Raw genomic sequence first — 16647 nt, 5'->3', positions numbered from 1 at the left:
CATCTGCTGGAAGCCACCTATATTCAGCTCACTGACCCTACTCTGTGCTGACAGAAGTTTGTGAGGACTCTTGTGTAGTTCTAGCCAGCATTGCTACAGCCCATTGTCATTAAACGGCTGGCGTTACATCTAATATCAGGCAGCCAATCACAGCCCATTATGTTTTTCGCGCCTGCATTGTTCCTGTAGCTTACGTTTCTATGGGCTGATTTTCGACTTTCTGTTCATTCTTACGATTTTTACTCCGATGAGTGCAAGATGGAAAGCTTCCGTATAACTGTTTTTGTTGCTATTCATTTTTTTAAATTTTGGTTACATTTTGATAGTGATTATATAATTTTATGAAAGCACTGCACTTCATTGCTACCTTATTTCTTGTACTTTAAAAAAAATTTTTTTATAATAGAGTCATAGTGCATTATACATGTACATTTATTTCTTTTTATGCCTCCGTCACCGAAGGTGGTGCCGGAGGCATCATGTTTTCGGGTTGGCCGTCCGTACGTCCGTCCGTCCGTACGTCCGTCCCGTTTGATTGTTATCACAATATCTCAAGAACCACTTAAGATTTAAACTTAAGACTCGGGAATAGTATTTATCACCATAGGAAGACGATCTGATTAGATTTTGGAGTACGTAGGTCAAAGGTCACAGGTCACAGAGGTCAACTTATGAAATTCCTTGTATTGAGTTTGTTAGCGCGATATCTCAAGAACCATTTGAGATTTAAACTTCAAACTTAAGGATAGTATGTATCACCATAGGAAGACGATCTGATTAGATTTTGGAGCACGTATGTCAAAGGTCAAGGGTCATAGAGGTCAACTTATGAAATTCCATACATTGAGATTGTTATCATGATATCTCAAGAACCACTGAAGATTTAAACTTCAAACTTAGTGATAGTGTGTATCACTATAGGAAAACAATCTGATTACATTTTGGAGCACGTAGGTCAAAGGTCAAGGGTCATAGAGGTCAACTTATGAAATTCCATACATTGAGATTGTTATCATGATATCTCAAGAACCACTGGAGATGTAAAAACTTCAAACTTAAGGATAGTATGTATCACCATAGGAAGACGATCTGATTAGATTTTGGAGCACGTAGGTCAAAGGTCAAGGGTCACAGAGGTCAACTTATGAAATTCCATACATTGAGATTGTTATCATAATATCTCAAGAACCACTGGAGATTTAAACTTCAAACTTAATGATAGTGTGTATCACCATAGGAAGACAATCTGATTAGATTTTGGAGCACGTAGGTCAAAGGTCAAAGGTCACAGAGGTCAACTTATGAAATTCCATACATTGAGATCGTTATCGCGATATCTCAAGAACCACTGGAGAATTTTCACTTCAAACTTAATGATAGTATGTATCACCATATCATAATATCTCAAGAACCACTGGAGATTTAAACTTCAAACTTAATGATAGTGTGTATCACCATAGGAAGACAATCTGATTAGATTTTGGAGCACGTAGGTCAAAGGCCAAGGGTCACAGAGGTCAACTTATGAAATTCCATACATTGAGATTGTTATCATGATATCTCAAGAACCACTGGAGATTTAAACTCCAAACTTGTTTAAATTGCTCTGTGGCGGAGGCATCATTTTCGACTGCGCGCAGTCAAAATTCCATCTAGTTTAATCATACTTTGGATATACATGTTCAGTACATTTTGATATGTGAGGTACATGTATGGAGTTGAAAATCTTCTTTACTTTATCATATGCCAATTAGTTATATTGATTATCGTTTCTTTTCTTTAGCCTTTTTTTAATTGAAGGTTTTTCTCTTTTTTTTGCTTGACAAGTTTTTTTGATTGTACATGCAATGGTTTTGATGGTGTGCAGGTTTTAAAGTACCAGGCTGTACATTTCTTATGACTTGGCTTCAAGAAAACTTCAGACATCACCAAAATATTACATATTTGATTTTGTTGTGACATGTTAAATGTAGTAGATTTGTAGCAGAAATGTAAAGAGATTTTTTTCGGTCATGTTGTACATTTTTTGGCACAGGAGCCTTTTTGGTAAATCAATGTCAAACAACAATGACTGCAATGCATGCTCAGCTACATGTTAATGCACCTACAGTATGCTAATTAGGACATTTGTTGAAATTTGATGCAGTAACGGATATATGCAACTTCAATTTTAAGAATTCCTCCATGGACAAAACGCTGTGTGTATCAACCTATATGTACATGAAGGCCCCGTACTAAAAAAAAAGATTTTCTTCCCCTCCAAAGTTACGAGCCGCAGATGTTCAAACAGCACTTTGAGTCGTGGGACGAGATCCTGGCCGTGGATTACACTCGCACTGCCGAGGTGGTCATCAAGCGGATGATCACGCAGTATGGGCAGCACCACGGCCCGGGGTCGCCACGACGCGGGTCACGTACGGCGTCACCCTGTCGCTTGCCACCGGGAGGAGGTCAGGGGTAAGGCAGAGGTCACGAGGGGTCGTGACGAGACTAAAACATTTTACTATAAAGCATCCCGGTTGTGATATCTGTGTTATTGTTGAGGAAGAGAATGTCTGCTGCCTGCCAATGTTTGCTATTGTTGCATCGTCATCAGCATCGCCAGGGGTTTTGCATCTTTCATGCTCGTTTGTTTGTTTGTTTATAAAAAAATATATCTACCTGTTCATTATCTTGTGATGCATCCATTTTTTAAACGTCTACACATGTATCTATTACAGATTAAATAAAGTGACGGAATGACAGAGTATGCCTATTATCCTGCCAGTTTAATTGTCTGTATATTGTCAACATGTATTAAAAACAAATTTCTTTGTTAGTTTGTTGGTATCACTGGTGTATTCCAGTATGTCTTCCTCTTGTTCCTTCGTCTTGTGAATCTGTTTGCGTGTCTTTATAGGTGTACATGTATGTCTTCTAGTCAACTGTACATGTATTTCAGTCACCATGTACATTGTGGCCCGAATTCACAAAGGAGGTTTGTTGACAAACCGAGGTTTATGTACGTCATATGACACGTTTTTTACAAACCTGGTTTGTAAAAAACAAAAGGAGGTTTGTCGAAACAAAACGCGCTGTTATGTACATGTACATAGTTCATGGCACTCACATTCTTCTCATATCCATAGTGCAGTCTATTCAAGATCTATTTCATGTTGTCATTACCAGTCTATTACACATTAATCCTTTCTATTCCCTTTTCCAGTCATATACAGACTGATGTTTCATTATTTCTTGCACTAATCCATTCTGTTTCTGTTCCTGTTAACCCATATCCCTGCTGATATATCTTCATGTATATCCCTGTAATTCCAATTCTCATCAATCCTTTTTCATCTTATCCTTGTTCATTAATCCATTTCACATATCACCCTAAGCCCTTCATATCTATCTGGACTCAATCCATCCTTGTCCACATCACTCTAGTTTAATCTAGTTCTCCACATATCTGTCCATTCCGTTCCTGTACATATCGATGAGAGTTATATTCACATGACCAGGTTCCTGTATCTTAAAACTTTTGATGCAAAAATTTGCCCTCAGCTAGTGAAATTCAATTATTTCAGTAGCTTGAAACAGTAACTGTAACTTGTTATTGATAATAAGTTTTTTTTAAATGGGGCCCTGATCAATGAACTTATAGGAATTTCACCTACATGTACATGTATGTCAATTCATATCCATCCAGTCATTTAGTTTGTGCAACAAACTTGAGGTACTCTGGAGGTACCTGGTGTACTCTTGTTATACTGTGATCCGATTTAACTGCTTGAACACTCCTAGTGTGTGCCCTTACTTTGGGAATGATGAAAAAAAAAAAATATGTGCTGCTAAGTTGTTTTCTTTTTGTTCCCTCTGCACAAGGACCTGGTGCACAGGTTGAATTATTGTAGATCTTTAATGATTTGCCAGGATTTGGCAGCAGGAGGCATACAGAAGGTTTTCATCGTTGCTTTGCCCCGATCGCATTTAAGAGTCGATACCCGTACTTCTGTATTATGAACCTGATCACGTACCGGTACTCCATGGAATCATCCTTAGGGTTTTGGCTATGGCGGATTTCCCGTGTTCTATAAGCGAAACGGTCTGTACATCTATTTGTGTAGAGTGTTGTACACTGTATAATATACAATGTGCAGATGAGATTAAACAAATTATTTTTTTCTTCAAAATGGCCATGATGTAATTCATCTGCTGATTGCTGTCATATTTCTTTGCCCATTTTGCGTGGTTGGTTAGATCATTCCTTCTGATGCATTGCAGGATCGTGTGACATCTTTCTAGATTTCACTTGAAAAGGAATTCAATATTGTGCTTCTTGCTCCGGTTTAACATGTGTCAATCTTGTATACAGGGTGTCTATCTACATGAAAGAATATTTAAGGAATGTTAATTTATTTTCATGAATGTCATATAATATCTGTGGATATTATTAAGCAGATTGTTGTGATTTTAGTCAATTGTTTGTTGTGATTAATTCTGTGAAAGGAACGTGACATACAGAGAGTACAGAATTACACCTTAATCTTACTTTTGTGTGTGTTTGATCCAGTCTTCAATTAATACATTTGTTGTCCATTGAAGAAAAAAAATATTTTTGCATGGAACAAAAACATTGAATTCCTTTCTTTGAACAATGGTATTTGTTTAAAAGTTTGCTGTGTATTAACTGAATCGAATGGATAGAGTGCTTCCAACACATGAACATAATTTTGTATAAATATTCAAAAATGAAAACATCATCATGTACGGTACTTGGTTTTCCCTTTAAAAATATTGAGAACACCGACAAATATTTAAAATATTGTAAAAGCTTTTTACTTTGTATTACATATTTTTGCAAAATACATGTAGTGCAGTAGTTCATGTACACCTTTATTCCCATTTATTGTCTCCCTTTGATGAGTCCTTTTACCTTTATTCCCACATATTCACATTTAGTCCAATTAATGCCATGGGTCATAATCAGTTGGCAATACCTTGATCAGATTTGATATGACACAGTTTACAACTTACATTTAGTAACACATGATCAGTTATTGTACATGCCATGGCAAATTGTGATCTTTGTGATACATTAATGTTTTATTATCCCACTAAACTTTAACAGTTTTTACATTTTTATCCCACTAACCTTTAACAGTTTTACATTTTTATCCCACTAACCTTTAACAGTTTTTACATTTTTATCCACAGGAATCTTGTATTAATCTTGCTGTGCTCCTTCTAACATCTTTCGTCTTAGTTTGTAAAATTATGAAAAATTGTGTATTTATATTTAATCTTTTATTCACTTGTGGTTCATCACTCTTTGTATAGTGCTTTTTTTAAACAAATTGTTTTTGAAAGTGCACTACATGTAATATGAGTAGTAATACTTTATCAGCAATTTTGTGAGAGAGTTTATATGAAACAGGTTCTGGCAGTACTCACATTAGAAATAGCAATATTTTGACAATGTTTTTAAAGTGTAGTCTCTTACAGAAGACCAAATTTTGAGGAATATTTATTTTTCTTACCCTATGACTGTCTTTAAGACTGTCTTTGAAAATTATACACAATATTCAAAACGAATATAACGCAAGTAAAAGTGAATGATTTCCCTAACTTTTTTTTTTCTCCTTCATCTCTTTCTTCTCATCCTTTAAACACTTCTCTGCTTCTTATTTCTTTCCATCTGATTCTTCTCCTTTTTCTTCTTCTCTTCTCCTTTTTCTTCTTCATCCTCTCTTTATTTTATCTTCTTTTATCCTTCTTACTCTTCTCCCCCTCTTCTCCTTCCTTTTCTCCTTCCTTTTCTTTCCCTCCCTTTTCTTCTTCCTTTTCTTCCCCTCCCTTTTCTTCTTATTCTTTTGTTGTTTTCTTCCCCTCTCTTTTCTTTTCCTTATTCTCCATCCTCCTTGTCTCACCTCAGAAATGAGAGTCAAGTGTTCAAGTCTAAGTTCCCAGGTTGGGATGATGTATTAGCTGTGGATTACACAAAGAGAGCAGATCAAATATACAAGAAACCTGCAATTCAGAAGGTGAGTTTGATTAAAAGGTGCTTACTACCAAAACAGTAATTGGATGGGAGAAGGTTTCTTTTTTTTAAAGGCATTGCAAATTTGAATGTCATTGCTGTTAAAGTTTCTTTCAAAAGTTGAAAAGTGACCCTTTTGCCTCAATTTTCCTTGATGTTTAACTCTTTTTGGTGCAAAGTCAATTTAAAGTGCCCATTTTTTATTTGTTTAAATTACTATAATCTTTTTAATACGTGTATAGCATTTTCCATTATTTGACTGAGAAAGACAAGTCATTTAGAAATTCAAAATTGGTAAAAAGGTGTGAAGGCACATGTTCACGTATTTATACATATATGAATAAATAATCACATGAACACTGAAAGTAGCTGCTGCCCTTATTGTTAAGTACCTGTACATGTTTCATAACGGTTTCTCTATCATAAATTTGTGTAAATTGGGTAAATTTTCAGTGGATAAGAACAAGTTTTCATAGGCTCTGCCTTCAACAGCTTAAGTCTGTATTATCCTGAGGTACCTTTTCTAGTCACTGAAGACATTCCTATTAAGTTGTTTGGACAATCATTGAAAGTTAATTTACATGTGTGTATCATTAGCAAGCTTTCGTGTGCTGCTGTTCTTCAAGCCTCTTCAGAACGTTACTGTAATGTCAAGGACAGTCGTTTCCTACCAGATTGATCTACCAGTTTGATCTACGAGTATAAAATCATGCTTGTCAACTTCATGAGTATGATATTATCCTTGTTTTTGTGTTTGTTTTGATAGGATTTACAAGACAAGGAAGAGTTGAAGACTGATCTCTCTGCTCTCTTCATGCCCCGGCAGCCGTCCATGGCACTCACAGAAGCTGTAAGTCCATGATGGTTTTGTGTGCTGTCAAAGTGCTCTGCAAACCCTCTTTTATCTGTATTCCCTCCTTTGATACTGCATTAATGACTAAGGCGCCAATCATTTAGTTCAGTCTTTTATTTTACTTTAGAAATATGTATGATAAAGACTAAAATTCTGACCCCTCAGTTTTAATTTTGGGAAGTCTATTTTAAAAAGGTAAGATACATGTAGTTCAGAATTTGGCCAAAAGTGTCCTTTTAGACAGTAACATTGTCTATAAGAAGTGTTTTTAAGGTAGCACATAGACAATTTATCACCTGTTTAATATTATAATGCTATGTGATATATACATATATATATATATATATATATATATATATATATATTAATTTTTGAAGACTTAAAATATTGAGTATGTGATGAATTACCTCTTTCACTTCAAGTTGAGCAGAAATGTCTGATATGCTAACATAGATATACATGAATCTTGAGAAAATCATAGGCTTTTTTTTGATGAGTGTACAATAAAATTCATCATTCACATTTCTGTGGGCAGGATTGGTCACTCTTGCTATGTAGACCTAGGTTTGTACATACATGTATAATAAAAAAACATTTGTATAAAAAACAATTAAATAAATAAAAAGATAAATAAACAATAGTCACTCTCCTTCTATTTCTGTCATATAGGATCAGTTGATGGAGGAGTGGAATGATGATCTAGATGGTATGGAGGCATTTGTCTTGGAGGGACGCAAATTTGCTAGACTTCCTGAGCACGAGAAAGGTAAAGCATTCATTGCATCTTTAGTACACATTACAGTTAAGATGGTGGATGTACATGTACAGAATAAACCAGTTCCCAAATATTAAGTTGAGTTCTGGACCCCATCTTATAAAGAGTTGCGATTGATCCAAATCAATGGCAAGTCCTCTAATCAATCACAAGTTTGCAGACCTCTATCTCTCATGTACATAGTTTTGATTGATATTAAAGATAAACTTGAGTTCTGGTAAAAAAAAAAAATTAATTCCCACAGAATCTAACGAAACTTACACTGAATGTTCAAGATTACAAATAAATGTCATGTGCCAAACAATTTTGGAAGAAAATGTATACTGGCTGAGTAATGAGCATAGAAAGATAAGGAAATCAGAGTAGTACTAGCCCCAACACCATGTGTGTTGTCCCATATACATCTGTCTGTGTAAGTGATTGTTACTTTACCAAGACTCTGCCAAATTTATGATGATTTTGATGACTCCAGAACCTTGCATTACACACCATTACTTACATGCTATATGATCAACTTTTCTGATCCATTCCACACCTTTTTTTTCACAATGCAATCGCATTACCAGAACTCAAGTTTATCTTTAACTGCAAATAAGTTGCGATTGATCGTAACTATTTTTAAGATTGGGCCCTCGTCATGCACTTTCATTGTGAAGTAACCATGTAGAAGTTATCAAGTTAATTATGTAGTAATATGTATGTGAACATTGTTGTATATTGTGAGGTTTCTGTACCGTCAAACTCATAACAAATTGGGCAAATCTTGCTAGAAGTCACATGGGTACAAATTTGGTAGAATTGTTGAATACAGTGTATTTCTAGGGGTATTTAAAGAGGTGAGGGTAGTTCAAGATAGAGTTCTTTTAAATGTCTGTTCTGTAGCTTCGTAATATTCTTCCATACAAGGCTGAAAAGAATGTGAAAGGTTTCCCAAAAATATTCATCTTTACCTAAACTAAATGTAGATCTTCTCTTTAAATATGATATCTCAAATTCACCTGAACTACAGGCCACTTCTACAGTGGGGACTGCTACGTGTTCCTCTGCCGTTACTGGGTGCCCCGTGACCTCCCGGAGGGTGAGGAGGGGGAGAACGGAGAGGGGGAAGCCGAGGAGGAGGAGGAGAATGCAGAGGAGGACTTCCAATGCACTGTCTATTTCTGGCAGGGGCGTGATGCCAGTAACATGGGCTGGCTGACGTTCACCTTCAGTCTTCAGAAGAAGTTTGAATCGCTGTTTGGTGATAAGCTAGAGGTGGTTCGACTGTGTCAGGTATGATAATGATAGAGAGGGGGAGAGAGGGAGGGGGGGAGGGAAAGAAGGGAAAGAAGGAGGGGGAGGGTGGGGAGGGTGGGGATGGGAGGGACGGACAAGTGAAGGAGATTGAATTGCTGTTTGGAGATAAGCTGGAGGTATTTAAATTTTGTAGTGTCAGGTATGCAGAAATAGAAAGGGAGAGGGAGAGATAGGGAGGGACGAAAGGAAAGAGGGAGAGGGAAGGGAGGAGGTTGGTGATAGAGAGAGGGGGAGGGAGGAAGAGGGAGGAAATTTTATTCGCTGTTTGGACATAAGCTGGAGGTAGTTAAATTGTGCCATGTCAGGTATGCAATGATAGTAAGGGAGGGAGAGAGATAGTGGAGGAGGGAAGAGGGGTGGAAGGAGGGAGGGAGTTAGGGAAGAAATGTGAAGCTTGCTTCAGGTCAAGTCAGGTAGACATACATGTAAATAGCTAGTGTAGATATGAAGGGAAATGAGAGAGAGAGAGAAAGATTGAATCAGAAATAAAGTTCCATTTAAATTGCTATTTGAACGGGCCTGTTAATCTATCGCACACTTCACATCTCATTGTCCATCATCAGCAACAAGAGAATCTCAAGTTCCTTTCCCACTTCAAGAAGAAGTTCACCATCTACCGCGGGCGTCGCCCTCTCCCCAATGCTCCGCCAGAGTCACAGCAGCCCAAGGACTTGAACCCCAAACTCTACCACGTCCGAGCCAATGGAGGCCCTCTCTGCACCCGCTGCATACAGGTCCATCCCACCGCACAGTGGCTCAACCCAGAATTCTGGTAAATGCCTCCTTCAGTTTTGCTGGTATTTCATTACCAAACATTGCTTCATGATTGTGAACATTTCCAGAAAATCAACCAGGGGGTGTTTTCACAAAGATCCTAAGTTGAACTTATCCCTAAGTTTGATTTAACAATTATGGAAAGCAGTTAGCATCTTTGAAAGTATTTTGTAAAAGTTATTTTAAAAGGCATAGAATGTTGATTCAAGTCATTCATATTTTCTATTATCAAGGAAATTTCATGTTCTTGATTTGAATTTATGAAAAGTCTAAGATACCTTATTTTTTTGCTTTGAATATACTATATTTTAAGGTTACAAATGGATCTTCATAATGTTTAAGTCCAACTTAGAGTTAAGTTTGACTTAGGATCTTTGTTAAACACCCCCCAGTCGTGGTATACAGTATCCTTGAGCATTGCCTATTGAAATGGTGCCTAATGAGCTCAGCACCAATTCTGTAGAAAAATATGATTAGGTATTGAAATAGTCCAAGAGAAAATGTATTTAAATTTTTAACAGAAACCAGACAAGGATTCTGTGCTTTAGACATTCTAAATACTTCCATTTAAGATGATTTCTATTATTACTTTTGTTGAGTTGTTCATCCCCACTTCTCTCTTGCATGCTTCCTCTATATTTTTATGCCTCCGCCACTGAAGGTGGTGCCGGAGGCATCATGTTTTCGGGTTGTCCGTCCGTACGTCCGTACGTCCGTCCCGTTTGACCGTTATCACAATATCTCAAGAACCATTTAAGATTTAAACTTAAGACTCGGGAATAGTATTTATCACCATAGGAAGACGATCTGATTAGATTTTGGAGTACGTAGGTCAAAGGTCACAGGTCACAGAGGTCAACTTATGAAATTCCTTGTATTGAGTTTGTTAGCGCGATATCTCAAGAACCATTTGAGATTTAAACTTCAAACTTAAGGATAGTATGTATCACCATAGGAAGACGATCCGAATAGATTTTGGAGCACGTATGTCAAAGGTCAAGGGTCACAGAGGTCAACTTATGAAATTCCATACATTGAGATTGTTATCATGATATCGCAAGAACCACTGGAGATTTAAACTTCAAACTTAGTGATAGTGTGTATCACTATAGGAAAACAATCTGATTACATTTTGGAGCATGTAGGTCAAAGGTCACAGGTCACAGAGGTCAACTTATGAAATTCCATACATTGAGATTGTTATCATGATATCTCAAGCACCACTGGAGATGTAAAAACTTCAAACTTAAGGATAGTATGTATCACCATAGGAAGACGATCTGATTAGATTTTGGAGCACGTAGGTCAAAGGTCAAGGGTCACAGAGGTCAACTTATGAAATTCCATACATTGAGATTGTTATCATAATATCTCAAGAACCACTGGAGATTTAAACTTCAAACTTAATGATAGTGTGTATCACCATAGGAAGACAATCTGATTAGATTTTGGAGCACGTAGGTCAAAGGTCAAGGGTCACAGAGGTCAACTTATGAAATTCCATACATTGAGATCATTATCGCGATATCTCAAGAACCACTGGAGAATTTTCACTTCAAACTTAATGATAGTATGTATCACCATATCATAATATCTCAAGAACCACTGGAGATTTAAACTTCAAACTTAATGATAGTGTGTATCACCATAGGAAGACAATCTGATTAGATTTTGGAGCACGTAGGTCAAAGGTCAAGGGTCACAGAGGTCAACTTATGAAATTCCATACATTGAGATTGTTATCATGATATCTCAAGAACCACTGGAGATTTAAACTCCAAACTTGTTTAAATTGCTCTATAGCGGAGGCATCATTTTCGACTGCGCGCAGTCAAAATTCCATCTAGTTCTCACTAATTCTTGCTTTTCTCTCTTTATCATTCTCTCCCGTATTCCTTGTGTATGCAATTACGTCTTTCTCCTCTATCTTTTGCCTTACTCTCTTCTCATTCTTAAGATTCCCTTTAAATGTCTTGTCCTAGTAACATTTGGGAGATACCATTTCACAATTTTTAGCCTCCTTCAAACTAAAATCCATGAAGATTAATGTATTTATTTTATTTTGTCTTTGTTCCAGCTACTTATTGGAGGTACCGTTTGATAGTCAGGATAGTAAAGGTATCGTCTACACATGGATTGGATCAAGGAGCGATGCGGACATGGCCAGGGTAGCAGAGGAGCTCGCATATGAGATGTTTGATGTAAGACAAATGTTCACTATCAAGTTCGTCTTTCTGGAGGCATTTGTTTTCCTGCTTTTCTACCTTCTTATTTTCATGTATTAACTGCATCTGCATATTAGTCTTTCTATTCTTATTGTACTTAGCCTCTCCATCTATTTTCTGTTCTTTTTTTCTGTCTTTCCTGTCCGTCTGATAATTCTGCCCGCCTTCGCTCTCTCTCTCTCTTTCTCTTTCTCTCCCTCTCCCGCTCTTTCCCTCTCTCTCTTAATCTCCTCTCTCTCTTAATCTCCTCTCTCTCTCTTAATCTCCTCTCTCTCTCTCTTTCTTAATCTCTCTATCTCTATCTCTCTTTGCTATTTTTTGTCAGTCTACCTAAGAACGTTGCATCACTTATTTTTAGTTATTATTCTTTTGATTTTTAATAAGTTCATCATTAAGTACATGAATCCACTCAACCAAAAAGTTGTCATTTATAATACTTTATTAAAGATTGCTTGGTCAAGCAGAGAAATGTAGATATTGGTGATACTTGACACTATTCAATTTAATTCAAAAAAGGGTTTTTATTATAGCACAAACATGATTCATACAAATACACTATTGTTTTAATTAATAGCTAATTCATCACTTTTACTGTGTACCTCCTCTATATTGTTATTACCATCTCTCACATCATTTTATTCATGTTTCTGCCCACCAGGACATGTACAGCCATCAGCTGCTCTCAGAAGGGTCCGAACCAGAGAACTTCTGGTGGGTAGCTCTGGGCGGAAAGAGAACCTATGACCAAGAGGCTGACTTCATGAACAATGCTAGACTCTTCAGATGCTCCAATGAGAAGGGCTTCTTCACCGTATCTGAGAAGTGCTCCGACTTTTGCCAAGTAAGTTCAAGTTGTGCGCTGAAACATGGCTTTTGTGGATCAGTTTCTTTACATTTCCTCCTGTATTTTTTGTTGTTGTTTTGTTTAGGTTGCTTTGTTCCATTTGTTTTTGTTTTTGTTTTGTTTCGTTTTGATGGGGGAAGGGAAGGTGGTTGTATATTTTGTGCAATCGCCTGTTCACAGCCGGCCATGTTAGCAGTCCTTGATAAGTTGAAAGACTTGAAGTTAATAATTCTTTAGGTTGATGTGCTGGTGGTCAAATGATGTTCTGAACTGGTTAAAGTTATTCTAAATAATGACACGCTTTTCCCCCCAAGCATAGCATTCTCAGCCTGTGGCTGTATTAATACCTGTTATTACTATGTTATTTGGCAAAGACCCATCAAGAAAACAAAATACAAAATAACAGTAAGGTTTGAAGTGAGTCACTTGGATGAGGGAAAAGAAAAAAGATTACCTGACTTTCTATAACCCAAAGGCCTTCTTCTCCAACCCATTTGGCTTTACATAAACGAATATGGCAGAATAACAAAATACAACAAATAATTAATTGCATAAGAGAAAAAGAAAACGAAAGCAATGAATGTCATATTGCGTATATTCATATAACTGCATACATATTTATTTTTTAACATAAAATGCAACTGTGAGGGTGAATACTATGACCTATTTTATTTATTATTAATTGATTTCCCTTTCAACTTATTAGTTGGTTTTCAAAGGCGTCCACACACATCTAAAACAGTTACAATTTATTTCAACAAACAAGCAAAGAAATAAACAGTTAAATACATGAAATATACAAGAGTAAATTAAATACACAAGATATACAAGAAAGAGTCAGTATGAATACATTTGGGTAATAATATGTTTGTTCATTTAGGATGATCTTGCTGATGACGATGTGATGATTCTGGATACCGGACATGAAGTCTACCTATGGATAGGACCAAGCTGCAGTGATGTGGAGAAGAAGCTAGCCTACAAGAGCTCACAGGTCAGTTTAAATCTGGGTAGAAAGTTGTAAAGTTATTGATTGCAGTCTGATTTCTGTTGTCTTAATTTATTTCAAAGGCATTTACATTCCTGAAATTGGCAGGGAAGTATCTAGTAGTCCCTCTAATGATATACAGCGGGCAAACAACAACTATTGAAAGAATGCTTGTTAGAAAGTTCTTAAAAATGTCACATCTAAAAATAAATATTACCTGTAACAGTTTTGATGTCTAGCGTTCAGACATCTTCCTCAGGCGTGAATTGGCAGACTGAAGTAAGGTGCCAATTTTTTGATCGCCAGTAGTTGTAGTTTTTGCGATTACTGCGTCGTATCTAACAGACAGCTGATATGCGCCTCCGTCCCGGTTTATGTTGTCGGGCGAGCGCTTTGATCCAGATAGGTTCCCGGATCCTCCTACCCCAATTTTGGTTCTCTCTCACTAACCAGTTCTACAACCATCCTGATGAAACTCTTTAAAGTGCCTCGGTGACATTGCCTCAGATTCTGAAACAAAATCCTGGATTTAGCTCATGCTGCAATCATAATTATAAACCCTTTTGGTCAGTCAGGAATCCCATGACTTTTACAAGCCAATCACCTGTCTGATTATCAAGATATTTATGATTGGAAATCCAAATCAAATTTTTCATTTTCCTAAAGGTTTTTATAACACTACAGTCTATTGGGGAAGACGAGTATGGTAAAACCTGTCACTCAAAGATTTTTACTTTTTTGAGGCACTTCATGATCATTTTGAAGGGCACAAACACTGATAACACGTAGGGCCATGCATCTCAGATTTAACATTGTTAAACGATGAATTTAATATTGTATTTCATCCTTTATTTTGTTGACAGGTATACGTCCAGCATATGAAGAACAAGGAGCCAGACGCCCCTCGTAAGTTCTCTGCCGTCAAGAAGGGCAAAGAGCCCTGGAAGTTCATCCGATGCTTCCACGGATGGGGTCTCTTCAAGCCTGGTGCAAAGTACTAGAGAATGGCTTTAGAGTAATAGCAGCGAAAGAAGGACAACCAAAGATATAAGTGTGGTTTATCTCATAAACCATGGAATAACATGCCCTTTTTTCACTCAGTTCCGTCATCAGCTCCCCTTCTGTCTCTCGACAGTACTATCTGGAAGACCACCATCGACCATCTTCACAGATGAGCATAAATAAATCATTTTGTTCTTATCAGGGGAAAAATATCTGGGCCTCCTTTCTTCTTCTTGTAATGGTCAAAGGCCAATGCAGCCTTTTACTAAGCGGATGAAGAGCCTGATGCCCCTCGAAGATGATAATCCTGGATCTGCCTCTCCAGTGGATCTCAATCTGGCCATTCTCATGATTAGAATTTTGCCAGTTGATAAGAAGTGTGCAGGATAATCTCATTTGTGTAATTCTCAACATTGATTTTTCAGACACAGACATTATGTATTACACAGCATTGTGTGCTTTGCAGTTTGGACATCACAAGCTTTTTTAATATGCTATTTTCTAGGAACAGTACATATTTCCTGATCTAGCTTCTTTTAAAGTAATATTTATTTCTTCAATTGTCAAGGAAGGATGTGTGATTTACATTTTGAAAAACAAAAAAGATTCTGCGACTTTCTCGGTGCTTGACTTTTGTATAGTGAATTGAGAATTTGGAAGTCTGTAGGTGCAATAATATAGTGTAGTTTTCTTGCATGGCGAATTGATGATGTTGTAAAAATAGAAAATGTAGTATATTACGCGATTGTGACTATTCTTTGTGATTGCAGTGAGAAAACTTCACAAAATTGTTCAATATTTGTATAACAATATGGAAAGGGGAATAAGCAGTAATAGAAATTGAATAATTAAAGAGTAATTACAAAAAATTATAGAGTTGAATGTAAATACATGTAGCAATTATATAAGCTCTAGACAACCAAACTTGTCACCTTTTATTTTGAACTGTATTCCTATGTTTTCTTATAATTTTGTTAATGGCAAGAGGTAAAATATTATTTTAGACTCAAACAGTTTTTAAATTTTGTTTTAAAAAATGGTATTCATGCCTATCTTTGTACCTTTTCCCATTATTTAGGCCATTTTTGAAAGGGTGATAATGATGAAGCTAAAACTCTTCTTTTATTTGATATATAATTATTTATTGAGAGAGCAACTCGCATTTTGTACTATTAAAGGGCTTTGTGTATGTTATTGCATTTTCTTTTTTTATAACAGGCCTTGAGAAAAGTGCTGTGGAATTCAGATTGAGTCTGGATCAAGTTTAGTGCGCTTTCTTGCTCTGTAGTTGTATAAGGTGTACAAAAAGAATGTAGGTGTACAAAGAAGAATGTAGGTTCACCCACTTACAATTTGACGTTTAGAAAAATGTTCTTGTTATCTTATTTTTGTGTTTTATTCCTTTTTTTAAAATCTTGCTTCCTTATGTTATGACTTCAAAGTGGATGCTGAGCATTCTTGCATATAATTTATGTCTTTAAAAGCTTGATAATTATGATGCTAAATTATCCTTGGTCTTAACATCTTCCAGTACCTGTTAGCCTAATTATATTCTTATTTCTAAGGGTATAGATTTTTGTTGTTTGTTATTTATTGAAGATGTCAGATATAATGTACATAATCATTGGTTGTTTATTAGTGGATAATTATAATGAATGATGTTATTAAGATAAATGAACTATATTAAAATTCTAGTGGCATCGAAAATGCTTTCATTTTTGATTTCAATATTGAAAATTGTGGGAAGTCCAAGCTTTGGGAATTATATCGGGACAGTAATTAGTCCCTTTCCGAGACTTTTTTTTTTCAAAGTAGATGATGCAAGCAAGTGCCAAAGCTTGATATTCATGAACAAACAAGTCTTCTACACC

At 36.4% G+C, this 16647-nt stretch overlaps 1 protein-coding gene across 3 annotated transcripts in view; it reads left to right on the top strand.

Annotated features, from left to right (window-relative positions):
- The window catches only part of LOC100894086 (protein flightless-1 homolog), a 45265-nt gene extending 28961 nt beyond the window's left edge, over positions 1 to 16304 (top strand). For all 3 annotated transcript variants that reach the window (XM_030991426.1, XM_030991432.1, XM_030991436.1), the window contains 9 exons: positions 5915 to 6023; positions 6786 to 6869; positions 7542 to 7638; positions 8657 to 8919; positions 9507 to 9715; positions 11795 to 11918; positions 12601 to 12783; positions 13667 to 13780; positions 14638 to 16304. In XM_030991426.1, coding sequence (XP_030847286.1) covers positions 5915 to 6023; positions 6786 to 6869; positions 7542 to 7638; positions 8657 to 8919; positions 9507 to 9715; positions 11795 to 11918; positions 12601 to 12783; positions 13667 to 13780; positions 14638 to 14775 — 1321 coding nt within the window. In that variant the 3' untranslated portion in view covers positions 14776 to 16304. The remainder of the gene's footprint in view (positions 1 to 5914; positions 6024 to 6785; positions 6870 to 7541; positions 7639 to 8656; positions 8920 to 9506; positions 9716 to 11794; positions 11919 to 12600; positions 12784 to 13666; positions 13781 to 14637) is intronic.
- The last annotated feature ends 343 nt before the right edge of the window (positions 16305 to 16647 follow it).

The sequence above is a fragment of the Strongylocentrotus purpuratus genome, unplaced genomic scaffold (assembly GCF_000002235.5).
Source record: "Strongylocentrotus purpuratus isolate Spur 01 unplaced genomic scaffold, Spur_5.0 spur5_contig_845, whole genome shotgun sequence".
NCBI lineage: Eukaryota > Metazoa > Echinodermata > Echinoidea > Camarodonta > Strongylocentrotidae > Strongylocentrotus > Strongylocentrotus purpuratus.
The sequence above is the reverse complement of the archived record's forward strand: the minus strand, read 5'-3'. Positions and strand labels throughout refer to the sequence as shown.